We start from the raw sequence: 13,450 nt of genomic DNA on the forward strand, positions 1-13,450 counted from the left end.
GGTTTTTCTCTGTATTTGTTCTGGCAGTTATAAAAATAGCCTTGAACTCTACTTGACATTTTAAGATATTACTGCATGTCTGATGAAAACGTAGGGTGAAATGGAATTGTCTTGAAATGAAAGGAACTTAGTGAAAACAATTAACGTTAGGAGAGGATATGGAGAAATACTTGCTAGAAGTTTCTGAGGCAATTCTCACAGCTACCGTGGTAGCCTGTGGCCCAGGGCAGCATGGAGACCCAGCAGTGCTCATGGCAAGGAGGCTGCATCGTTCTGTTCTGCTAAAGCTATTCTCGCTCAAAGAGCCCACACACCTCATCTTAGGACCAGCATATCCCAAATTCCAGCATCTTTCTGCATCATTTGATAAAGGAATATTTAGTTGGGTGCTGGGCAACTTTGTATTGGTCCTCCTTCTCCCATTAACTAGTTGTAGGGGCCCAGACAAATCAATACCTGGCATTCTGGTCATGGGCTTGACGAGTGTCTCAGGATCTTCCCTCAGAGGGGACAGTTAGGAGTTAAGGGGACAGAGGAGAGAATCTGTGTTGAAAACCCAGCGTTGGGCCATGCCCTTGTGCTCGGCTTTAAAAACACATTCGTCTTGGCAACAAACTGGCAAGGTAGATAATTGTGTCTTCACTGTACATATGAAGACATGATCACAAGCAGGCTGGGCTAAGTGACAGAGTCTGATGTCACCCTGTGTCCATCTGGTGCCACACAAGCCTGCCTTTCCTGACACCACTCCAGACACTCTTACAACTGACTCTTGCCTGGAGTGCAAAGATGACCCTCCAGATGCTTCAGCCATCTGCAGGCTTTCAGAGACTGTCCTGTATTTCCCAAGCATAAAAAATTAGGGACCCCCCCTGGAGAAGCCCCCTAAAATCTTCCTTTCATCCAGGCCATCACTGTTAATTATTATTTTCACATCAAATATATACTATTGTGCTACCTGTCTTTTCCCTTAATAATACACCATGAACATCTCCTTATGTTAATAAAAAATTATTTTAATATTTAATATTAAGGTTACATTACACTATGTTATAATAAGACCCTTATTAATGGGGTTTTCAGTTGTTCCAATTTTGTACTGCCTTCATAATCAGTAAAAATAGAAAACATCACATGAAAAAAATACTTGGGTACTGAAGTCATTTTTAAAGGCAGTACAGTAAGCCAAAAAGTAAATCAGGAGCTTCACCTTTACCAATCTTTTTTTGTTTTCCTCTAATTTTTGCTTGGAATCCAAACTGCCTACAACAGAGGAATACCCTTTAATAAACCAAAGTTATAACAGGCAGGTGAAATGAAATCCATCTGTGGGCCCAGGGGCCAGGAAGTCTTTGTAGCATCCTTCAACCCTACTTTAAAAAGGCAGTCCTGCTATTTATATGGAGAAAAGAAGCTGACAGCTATATGAAGGGATTCTGGCTGAAAGTGAAACGTACACACAAAAACAAATTTAGTTTTGCGGTTAGTTGAAAATTCACATCTGGTATGGGCTTTTCTTTAATTAAAGTGTTTCCCCGTCCCATGCAATGAGAAAATACTCTTACAGTGCTGATTGAGAGACCAAAATCAGAGCAAAAGCTCTTTGAAAATTCTGAGGCTTAAGTAAAGCTGCTTTAAAGGCTGCTATGTGGACCAAACAACTTAGAAATTTCCTAACAGGATTTTCTAGAGTTTCAGTAAATCTTTCTCTCAGTCACTTCTTTGTTCTCCTACTTTGGTCAAAACCCAAATCAAGCAATACAAAGGTCACCCACATAGCCAGAGAAGCAAACATACACATATACACCCACCCACACACTTGCTTTAAAATTAAAATAATATTTAACCAAAATCAGTTATATAATATATATTATTTATATATAAGCTATTGCTCTTCATTACTTCTTTTTGATAAATTTAAAAGTGGGATGCTATAAGGGGCGCCTGGGTGGCTCAGTCGGTTAAGCATCTGCCTTCGGCTCAGGTCATGATCCCAGGGCCCTGGCGTTGGGCCCCACGTTGGGGTCCTTGCTCAGCTCGCTCTCTCTCTCCCCCCTGCTCGTGCTCTCTCTCTCTTGCTCTCTCAAATAAATAAAATCTTAAAAAAAAAAAAAAAAGTGGGATGCTATGCGATTCATGAAAACTTAGTTCTATCTGGATTCGTAAAACTGGTCATAATGAAGCATATAAATAAACCGCTGTGATGGGGTGGGTCAGATGTGACAAGGGTAACAGTTCTTGCTGTGATAAGAGACACTACCCTTTTCATCACCTGCAGGGTTTCTCCTGTTATTTCCCCCTCTTGAGCTCTTTCTCTGAAGGAGTGGTCAAGAGAGGAGAAATAAGGCTGAGGCGAGAAACGGGGCCCAGCCAGCTGCCTAGTAAGACACTGGTAGACAACCAGCCACTGAGGTCAAGCACCTCCCCAACTGTAAGAGAACATTTACTCCTTACTAGAGGCCAGTATGGTTCAGGCTACACTTAAATAAAAGCTGTTTTGACAGAGTGTAATGGACTCGTGACCTAATAGGCTGAGAGATCAGTGGAGTCCAAGGAAGAGAGTCTACCTTCTGCAAAGGCCCCACAGATGGGCTCCTTCTAGGACCCCTGCCTGGCGGAAGGGGTCTTGGCAGATTCTCTTTGGTTCCCCTCATAAGTGGGATGCATCCTGATTTCTTTAATACTTGGGACTGTCATTTGTCTACACTCACAGAGCAGCATATTGGCCATTTCCATTAGAGTATACGTTTTATTTTCCTAATTTGTTCCCAAACTACAGATGCTAGACACTGAAGAATGGAAAAAGAAAGGATGCCCATAAGAGGACTGAAAAACACTAATAGTCTGCATTCCAAAGTTCTGCAAGCAGAACAGAGTTGCTAAAGCAAAACATACATGATCCAACAGAGACCATTTCTAATACAAAATATAGAACTTTCACAAATGTAGAGGATAATGCCTTAAGACTTTCTAATGTGACATATGTATGACTCACATGTAAATGGAACTTCAAACTAGGACATTTCTTAGAATATAAACAGTCAGAAGTAAGAAAAGGTCACGTGGTCCTGACACACAATTCAGGCTGGTGGTTAAAAACATGCATTAAAAAATAAAACACTGTCAAAATAATGATCACGCTGGTAATGACGGACAGGTTGGCACAAGAGTAGAACTGACTATTTGATCTCGAAAGCTCAACATTTCTTTTTTTCAGATTTATTTATTTGGGGGGAGGGGCAGAGGAAGAGGGAGAAAGAGTCTTAAGCAGGCTCCGTGCTGACCATGGAGCCCAATGTGGGGCTCAATCTCCCACCCTGAGATTACAACCTGAGCGGAAACCAAGAGTCACACGCTTAACCGACTGCATCACGCCTTGAAAGCTCAACATTTCATTTTGGTTTGAGGTAGACAGATATTTACAATACGTAGTGTAGCAGTTGAGAATTGAAATCTATGGTCAAGCTGCTTGATTTTGAATTTCTACTCTATTTACTAGTGAGTGACATAACCTTGGGAAATTTTATTAATCTTTCTGTGCTTCAGTTTCCTCATTTGTACAATGTGGACAGTAAGAGTACCTCTACCATGGTGCTGCTGTGAGGATTAATGGGATAATGCATGTGAAAAGTTTAACACAGGGCCAACTAGATACCGTTGTTATGACTATCATTACTCCCAGGGCCAAAGTAGCTCACTCACCAAGATGAGTGTCCATCACCTTTGCACAGTATTTGCACATGGCATCCAGGTCATTCAACTGTCCTTGAAGGAAGGAAATTTGGGCTTCTAATTCTTCTTCCTAAAACGAAAGGGGTAAAGATACGGAAAATTTATTTTATTTATTTTTAAAGATTTATTTATTTTAGAGAGAGAGAGAAAAAGAGAGAGTGTGTGTGCACTCGAGTTGGGGGGAGGGGCAGAGGGAGAGACTCTTCAAGCAGATTCCCTGCTGAGTGAGGAGCCTGAAGTGGGGCTCAATCCCAAGACCCTGAGATCATGACCTGAGCTGAAACCAAGAGTCAGATGCTTAACCGACTGAGCCACCCAGGCACCATGGTATGGAAATTTTAAAAAATTCAAATAAAATCCCCAAAGGTCTCCAAATGATTTGGATGATTTTAAAGAGGCACAATGTCTTTTCAGTGTTAGACAAACAAAAGAAAATAACAAATAAATGAGCAAATCCACCACTGCCTCCACCGGCAAAATAAGAGAAAGAGTAAAGTGGTGTTTTAAAAAAATCTGGACTTTCTCTAATTGAATGCGAGCGTTGTGTCATGTGTAAATACTTACCCACACAACCCTGTAAAAAGAGTCCATACAATATCTTCAATAACTGGGCCATACAAATTGGGAGAATAAATGTGATTTCAGTGGACCCTACTCCCTAGGCAGCTGGGTATAAGAACATTACATTTCCTCACACACATTTGGGGAACCAGAGACAATGATAATCTCTTAAAATGTAAGATTTCCCAAAGCACTTGGAAGGGCTTTGCCCCTACAGCCCATAAATAGCTGCTCTTACGTTTCCTCTTTTTTTTTTTTTAAAGATTTTATTTATTTATTCGACAGAGATAGAGACAGCCAGCGAGAGAGGGAACACAAGCAGGGGGAGTGGGAGAGGAAGAAGCAGGCTCATAGCGGAAGAGCCTGATGTGGGGCTCGATCCCATAACGCCGGGATCACGCCCTGAGCCGAAGGCAGACGCTTAACCGCTGTGCCACCCAGGCGCCCCTACGTTTCCTCTTTTGATATGACACTAGAGAATTTTATTTATGTGATTGTTTCTAGGAAAAAACGCTCTGGGTTGAATAATTATCTAAATGGTAAAAGACAATCTACCTGTAACAACAACAACAAAAGTCTTTTTTTTAAAGGAAAAAAAACATACATGCAAAAAAAACTTCTCAAGGAAATTTAGAAGATTAAGAGAATTTTTCTCAAAGCAAGAGAATACAGGCATACCCTAGAGATACTGTGGGTTTGGTTCCAGAGCACTGCAATAAAGAAAGTATCACAATAAAGTGAGTGAAATGAATTTTTTAGTTTCCCAGTGCATGTAAAAGTTGTGTTTATATAAATTTTAAAAAAGTTATGTTTACACTATACTGTAGTCTATTAAGTGTACGATAGCATTATGTCTAAAAAAACAATGTATATCCTTTTTTGTGGGGTGCCTGGCTGGCTCATTCAGAAGAGCATGTGACTCTTGATCTCAGGGTTGTAAGTCTGAGCCCCATGTTGGGTGTAGAGATTATTCAAAAATAGAATCTTAGGGGCGCCTGGGTGGCTCAGTCGTTAAGCGTCTGCCTTCGGCTCAGGGTGTGATCCCGGAGTCCTGGGATAGAGCCCCATATCGGGCTCCCTGCTCAGTGGGAAACCTGCTTCTTCCTCTCCCACTCACCCTGCTTGTGTTCCCTCTATTGCTGGCTGTCTCTCTCTGTCAAATAAATAAATAAAATCTTTAAAAAAAACCCAGAATCTTAAAAAAATACTTTATTGCTAAAAATGCTTTTTGCATTTTAAAATCTGAGCTTTTTGCTGGTGAGGACTCTTGTCTCCATGTTGATGGCTGCTGACTGATCAGAGTGGTGGCTGCTGAAGGCTGGGGTGGCTGGGGCAATTTCTCAAAATACAGTAACAATGAAGTTTGCCATACTGATTGACTCTTCCTTTCATGAACGACTTCTGTGTAGCATGTGACGCTGTCTGATAGCATTTTCCCCACAGTAGAACTTCTTTCAAAATTGGAGTCAATCCCCTCAAACTGGCTGCTACTTTATCAACTCAGTTTATGTGATATTCTCAATCCTTCGTTATCGCTTTAACAATCTTCACAGCATCTGCATCAGAAGATTCCATCTCAAGAAACCACCTTCTTTGCTCATCCCTAAGAAGCAACTTCTCATCTGCTAGCTTTAACATGAGATTGTAGCAACCAGTCACAGCTACAGGCTCCACTTCTAATTCCAGTTCTCTTGCTATTTCTACCACATCTGCAGTGACCTCCCCCACTGAAGTCTTGAACGTCTCAAAGTCATCCTTGAGCGTTGGAATCAACTCCTTCCAACCTCCTGTCAGTGTCTATATTTTGACCTCTTCCTATACATCATTAGTGTTTTTAATGGCATCTAGAATGGTGAATTCTTTCCAGAAGGTTTTCAATTTACTTTGCCCAGATCCATCAGAAGAATCACTATCAATGGCAGCTAAAGGCTTATAAAATATATTTCTTAAATAGTAAGACTTAAAAGTCAAAATTGCTCCTTGATCCATGGGCTACAGAATGGATACTGTGCTAGCGGGCATGAAACAACATTCATCTTCTGCATCTCCATCAGAACTCTTGGGTGACCAGATGCATGATCAATGAGCGGTAATATTCTGAAAGGAATCTTTCTTTTCTTCTGAGCAGGAGGTCTCAGGAGTGGGCTTCAAATATTCAATAAACCATGTTATAAATAGATGTGCTGTCATTCAGGCTTCGTTGTTCCATGTACAGAGCAGGCAGAGTAGATCTAGCATGATTCTTTTTTTTTTTTTTTAAGATTTTATTTATTTGACAGAGACAGCCAGCGAGAGAGGGAACAAAGCAGGGGGAGTGGGAGAGGAAGCAGCAGGCTCCCCCCAGAGAAACCTGATGTGGGACTCGATCCCGGAATGCTGGGACCACGCCTGAGCCGAAGGCAGAAGCTTAACGACTGTGCCACCCAGGCGCCCCTAGACCTAGCATAATTCTTAGGGGCCCTAGGATTTTTAGAATGGTCAGTGAGCACTGGCCTCAACTTACAGTCACCAGCTGCATCAGCCCCCAGTGAGAGTCAGTCTGTTCTCTGAAGCTCTGGAGACAGGCACTGGCTCCTTCTCTCCAGCTACAAAAGTCCTAGACGGCATCTTCTTCCAGTAGAAGCCTGTTTTCATCTACAATGAAAATCTGGGGACGCCTGGGTGGCTCAGTCAGTTAAGTGTCTGCCTTTGGCTCAGGTCATGATCTTGGGGTCCTGCGATCGAGCCCCACATTGACCTCTCCGCTCAGCGGCAAGTCTGCTTCTCCCTCTCCAGAGCTCTGTGATTTCTCTCACTTTCACTCTCTCTCAAAAAAAATAATAAATAAAATCTTGAAAAAAAAAAACAGAAAAGAGAAGAAAATGTGTTGTTTAGGGCGGCCACCTTCATTAGTTATCTTAGCTCGATCTTCTGGATCGCTCGCTGCTTCACCTTGCCCTTTGATGTTACGGAGCCGGCGTCTTCCCGTAAACCTCATGAACCCACCTCTGCCGGCTTCAAACTTCTCCTCTGCAGCTTCCTCACCTCTCAGTCCTCACAGAATTGAAATGAGTCAGGGCCTTGCTGTGGACTAGGCTCTGGCTTAAGAGAATGTTGTGGCCGGTTCGATCTTCTATCCAGACCACTCGGACTTTCCTCCCATCAGCAATAAGGCTGTTTCTCTTTCTTATCATTCACGTGTTCACTGGAGCGGCACTTCTAATTTCCTTCAGGAACTTTCCCTTTGCGTTCACAACTTGGCTAACTGAGTGGCGGCGCCAGAGGGCTAGCTTCCGGCTTATCTCAGCTTGCAACATTCCTCTCTCACTAAGCTTAATCATTTCTAGCTTTTGAATTAAAGTGAGAGAGATGTGTGACTCTTCCTCTCATGTGAACACGTGGAGGTCACTGTAGGGTCATGAATCGGCCTCATTTCAATATTGTATCTCAGGGAAGAGGGGGCCCAAGGAGGGGGAGGCGGATGGGGAAATGGTCAGTGGAGCAGTCAGAACACACGTATTTATTAAGTTCACTGTCCCAAATGCGTGCAGTTTGCGGCACCCCTAAATGCTTACAATAGTAACATCAAAGATCACTTATCACAGATCACCAAATACATTAATAATGAATGAATCTGAATGAAATATTGCAAGAATTACCCACATGTGACACAAAGACATGAAGTGAGCAAATGCTGGTGGAAGAGTGGTGCCATTAGAATGTAGACTTGCTTGATGCAAGATTGCCACAAACCTTCGATCTGTAAAAAATGTAATATCTGCAGAGCGCAATAAAACAAAGTATGCCTGTAATCCTCATTCTGTAGGAATTTTAAACCAAGTTCATTAGAATACAAAGGAAGGATGTTGCCAGAGGTGGAATAGGCTAGAAAATTGATTTCCCAGTCTTAGGTGCTTGTTCTTTCACATAAGAATCCTCTGTGTTGTTAAAAAGAAAGCAGGAGAAAATGAGATCTGCTTTTTTCTTAGTGAGAGAGTATAATTTGACTTATAGATGGAAATTAACGGTTGAAAAGGTTACTTGCAGGTCTACTACATTTTAGCAATACACGAGGCAGCGCTGAAAAGTAGTTTTTAACTACTGCATAGAGAATGAGCCTTTAGAAATAAGCATTTAAAAGCCTGACACAGAAGAGACATAGCAGTAGCTCTAAAACCAAAGTATTGTGAAATGCCCGCTGTAGGGTCCGCCTGCACTAATTGTGCTCTTTACATCCGGCACAAAGAGCAGGAGCCTCTCCTCGGATGCTCAAATAATGATCAGAAGAAACTCAGCCAAGGAATGATCAAAGGGGCGGGTGGGCAGGCAGGTGGCACCTTCCTAACTCTTTGGCTGGGCTTTGAGATGGAAAGGGATGGGGTGTTTCAGGGTGTTTTTCTTTTCCCTTTTCTCCTTTGTTTCTGCACAGGCTTGAGTTTGCCTGTTCTGTCAGGCTGTTAGGAATCAGGGAGAGAAGGCTACATCTGCTGGTTAACCATGGTTATAGTTAGTCTCCAAGACGGCCCCCATCAACTCCTTCCCTCTCTCAATGTATACGCTGTTCCTCTCATCAAGAGGTAGTGTCTATTTCCCCTCCCCTTGAATCTGGGCTGGACTTGTCACTTGCCATGAGCCAGAGAATGCAGTAAAAGTCACACTGTCGGTTCTGGACTAGTGTAAGAGGCTTGCCAACTCCTGCTTCCTTCTGCTAGAGGAAGACAGCTACCAAGTTGTAAAGAAGTTCAGGCTAGAATACTGAAAGAGAGGCGAGAAAATACGGAGAGAAAGAGGCCATGGGAGAAGCACTGAGGTTCTAGACATGGAAATGAAATCTCCTGGGACCTTTCTGCCCAATCCCTCTGAAGCGACTCAGTCAACATCACATGAAGCAGAACAGCCCAACCAAACGCCTGACTGTAAACCTATGAGAAACAGCCGTGTTGCTGTTTTAGGGAGTGGAGGTTTGGAGTGGTGTTATGCAGCAACAGATAACTGAAACAGTGGAAGAATGGACAGAATGCTAGGTTGGCATATGGCACGAGAAAATCTGAGTTCTAGTTCTGGTCCTGCCATTAACAAGTCATGTAACTCTAAGTAATCCTCACCCAACCTGGGCCGAAATTCAGCAGTCTTTGGACAAGATATAAGTCAGATACTTTGCTTCCAAGGAGTTTACAGTCTTGTAGCTGGAACAGAAGTGTTCTACGAATTACTAAAGTATGAGGTCGAGAGCACGCCAGTCTTTAACAGGAATAATTGTTTTGGAAATCCTGGTCCCTACCTCCTGTCACCTCTACTGAACAGGTCAATTTTTCAGTGGGTTATAGACACAAACCCAGCTGGATGAGCTCAGAACTGTACTGAGGCCAGAGCTTGGCGGTCTTTTAAAAAAAGGAGGCCCAACAATGGCTTACGTTTCTCCCTGCATGTGGCTAACAACTGGGGTGCTGTCAGCCCAGAGTGGACAAAGGGCACTAGGAATGCACTGCCTCCCAGCTTTAAAAGTCCTATTTTTTTCTGTATTAGTTTAATTTGGATTTAGCAATCACTTCTTTTATAATATAAAAGTTGTTGGGAGATTTAATCTTCAGTAGTCACTCCTATCTAAATGGAGTTTCTTTTTATTTTCTTTTTAAAAGCTGGGAGGGAAGAAGAACTTGAAAGGAGACACTTTGGAGGAGAGAGGCCTGGTCTGCTGGTCATGAGGTGCTGGACAGCTGGAGGAAGACTACAGCTCAGAGGGTTTCTTCCTCAAACATTTTACTGTGCTAGCAGGAACATTATAATAATAAAAACGTGATGAGACCGGTGTCCCCTACATTGTGCAGTGCACAACTTGCACGCATGCACAGGGAAGCCCTGACAACGTGGCAGCCCGCAGCACGTTCTGAGTGAGCATGCATGGATATAAGAACACAGTTTTCCAAGTCTGCAGTTGTGCTTAGGGCTCTGGCGGCAAATGAGCATTTTCTTGCCTTAATCCCAAGTAAACCTCAGTATAAATGGAATCTACACTGTAGAAAATGACAACTTTCACTCATTTAAAACTGTTTTTTCAAAGGAAAGCCCACCAAATGAGATAAGAGGAGCATTCTGGATCAAACAGGTTGAGGGGACCAAGAACCTCTTCCACCTGGAAATTTGAGATCTAGGGTATAACCTCTCCAGAGTTTGCATAATCTTAAAACATTCCTAAACCCTTCAACTTTCTCAGACTTTATAAATAGAAATGGAATAACTTGGAGGCAAAAGGGTGGCTTGTCACTTATTCTTCACTCTATTATATAATTACAGATAAAAGAAGAGCCAAGAATCGAGCTTCTAAGATTGTGAGAACAAACTTTACATTTCTATCTTAGCTTCTCATGCTTCACTCTCCCCACAACTAACATGCTTTAAACACTGACAGCTTTAGTCATTTGTTTTCAGTAAACTCATCTTCTGTAATCAAAAACAAATGCTTGGCTAATTGCCTTGAAGTTTTATGGAAACAAGCAGTTAGTGTAACTTTTATGTGTAAATAAGACACTGAAGAGAACTCCTTATGATATTTACTCTGGCTGTATGTCCTGCCTCCATTACAGGAGGGAATGTGGTGGATGAGGCCGCAAGTCTGGCACAGACACATCGAGGTTCAAATCATGTTTCTGCCAGTTACTAGCTGTATGATATTGGATAAGCTCTGTAACTTCTTGTTCCCCTCACTCCCACTGGCAGGACTGGTACGAGAATGAAATGAGAGCACAGAGTATCTAGCACTGAGCAGGTACTCAATAAAGGCAATTATTCTTTCTTTAAAACATTTTGTTTATAATCAGGTCAAAACAGTGAAATGGAATTTGAGTACAGGGTTTTATGATTTACTTCTGGAAAACACTGGCTCATAGTTTCAAAACTTTATGTGGCTTAGCCCTGAAAGACTAATTAGGGCTAAAGGCAAGAAATGGATGGAGGTTTATGAAGTATGGCCACGTGTCGACTACTGTGTGCAACACACCACCTCCCGTACTTGGCAGCCCTGTAGGGCAGGGCCACAGAATGAGGGTGACTCCACCTGAAGAGAAAGACAGCTGGTATCCAACGCTTTATAGCAACTACAATATGCCAGCCACTGGGCTTTGCCTGCATTAACTCACTTAATCCGCACAACAAAACCATGAGGTAGATGCTCTCATTATTTCCCGCACGGAACACTGTCTCATCCTCTGTAAGCCACATTTTCTGAAAGTGTATGCCAAGGTTGAGGCAGCTATTTGAGGACCCAAGTCACTTGGCCCACTCTCCCATTTCTTCCCAGGGTATGCATTCTTTCTTAGGCTTAATTATTATGGTTCTTCCAATGCATAATCTCACATCTCAGTTTCCTTTAAGAGAGCCCCACCAACATCCAGTGGAAAAAAGACAGTCTCTTCAATAAATGGTGCTGGGAAAACTGGACAGCTATATGCAGAAGAATGAAACTTGACCACTCTCTCTCACCATACACAAAGATAAACTCCAAATGGATGAAAGACCTTGATGTGAGACAGGAATCCATCGAAATCATAGATGAGAACATAGGCTGTAACCTCTTTCACATCGGCCACAACAACTTCTTTTATGACACGTCTCCAAACGCAAGGGAAACAAAGGAAAAAGTGAACTTTTGGGACTTCATCAAGATAAAAAGCTTCTGCATAGCAAAGGAAATAGTCAACAAAACAAAGAGGCAACCCGCAGAATGGGAGAAGATATTTGCAAATGACCCTACAGATAAAAGGCTGGTATCCAAGATCTATAAAGAACTTTTCAAACTTAATATACAAGAAACAAATAAATCAAAAAATGGGCAGAAGATATGAACAGACACTTTTCCAATGAAGACATACAAATGGCTAACAGACACATGAAAAAATGTTCAAAATCATTAGCCATCAGGGAAATTCAAATCAAAACCACATTGAGATACCACCTTACACCAGTTAGAATGGCAAAAATGGACAAGACAAGAAACAACAAATGTTGGAGAGGATGTGGAAAAAGGGGATCCCTCTTACACTGTTGGTGGGAATGCAAGTTGGTACAGCCACTTTGGAAAACAGTGCGGAGGTCCCTTAAAAAGTTAAAAATTGAGCTACCCTATGATCCAGCAATTGCACTACTGGGTATTTACCCCAAAGATACAGACGTAGTGAAGAGAAGGGACATATGCACCCCAATGTTCACAGCAGCATTGTCCACAACAGCGAAACTGTGGAAGGAGCGGAGATGCTCTTCAACAGACGAATGGATAAAGAAGATGTGGTCCATATATAATATGGAATATTACTGGGTAAACAGAAGGGGAATGAACCACGAGAGACTATGGACTCTGGGAAACAAACTGAGGGTTTCAGAGGGGAGGGGGGTGATGGGTATTAAGGAGAGCACATATTGCATGGAGTACTGGGTGTTATACGCAAACAATGAATCATGGAACACTACATCAAAAACTAATGATGTACTGTATGGTGACTAACATAATAAAAAATTAAAAAAAAAAGCCTCATCAATTACAGTGCTAGGTCCCAACCCCATATTCCTTACTAAACTGTTTTCCTTCAAAAGCATTGAGGTATGATTCACTGTGTTCTTTTTTTTTTTTTTAAAGGTTTTATTTATTTATTTGACAGAGATAGAGACAGCCAGCGAGAGAGGGAACACAAGCAGGGGGAGTGGGAGAGGAAGAAGCAGGCTCATAGCGGAAGAGCCTGATGTGGGGCTCGATCCCATAACGCCGGGATCACGCCCTGAGCCGGAGGCAGACGCCTAACGACTGCGCCACCCAGGCGCCCCTGATTCACTGTGTTCTATTATTGTTGTTGTTTTGACTGTATCTGAAGACATTTTTTTTTAAATTTGCTTTTTAGAAAGTAGTGTTTCCATATCCTTCACCCCTCTCCCAATAGCTGACGTATCATTACACTTCTGCTCGAATATTATCAACTGTATAAATTGGTTAATAGTATATGGATTTTATATATCAATTTTATAAAATGATTCAATGTCTGCCTGTTATTTCTTGTTACTAGAACGAGCTTTTGTAGTTTATTATTTATTCACTTATTAGTGTATTCAGCAACATATTCGTGTGTATTCCTAGACATCGTGGGAAATACAACAATGAATGAGACATGGATTCAGATCTCTACAAGCTTAA

At 42.1% G+C, this 13,450-nt stretch overlaps 1 protein-coding gene across 4 annotated transcripts in view; it reads right to left on the reverse strand.

Moving 5' to 3' along the window:
* Positions 1 to 13,450, reverse strand: part of TBC1D5 (TBC1 domain family member 5) — a 571,386-nt gene that overhangs the window by 20,450 nt on the left and 537,486 nt on the right. For all 4 annotated transcript variants that reach the window (XM_040636853.1, XM_040636851.1, XM_040636852.1 and 1 more), the window contains one exon: positions 3,703 to 3,802. In XM_040636853.1, coding sequence (XP_040492787.1) covers positions 3,703 to 3,802 — 100 coding nt within the window. The remainder of the gene's footprint in view (positions 1 to 3,702; positions 3,803 to 13,450) is intronic.

This window comes from Ursus maritimus, unplaced genomic scaffold (genome assembly GCF_017311325.1).
Source record: "Ursus maritimus isolate PB19 unplaced genomic scaffold, ASM1731132v1 scaffold_20, whole genome shotgun sequence".
Classification (NCBI taxonomy): domain Eukaryota; kingdom Metazoa; phylum Chordata; class Mammalia; order Carnivora; family Ursidae; genus Ursus; species Ursus maritimus.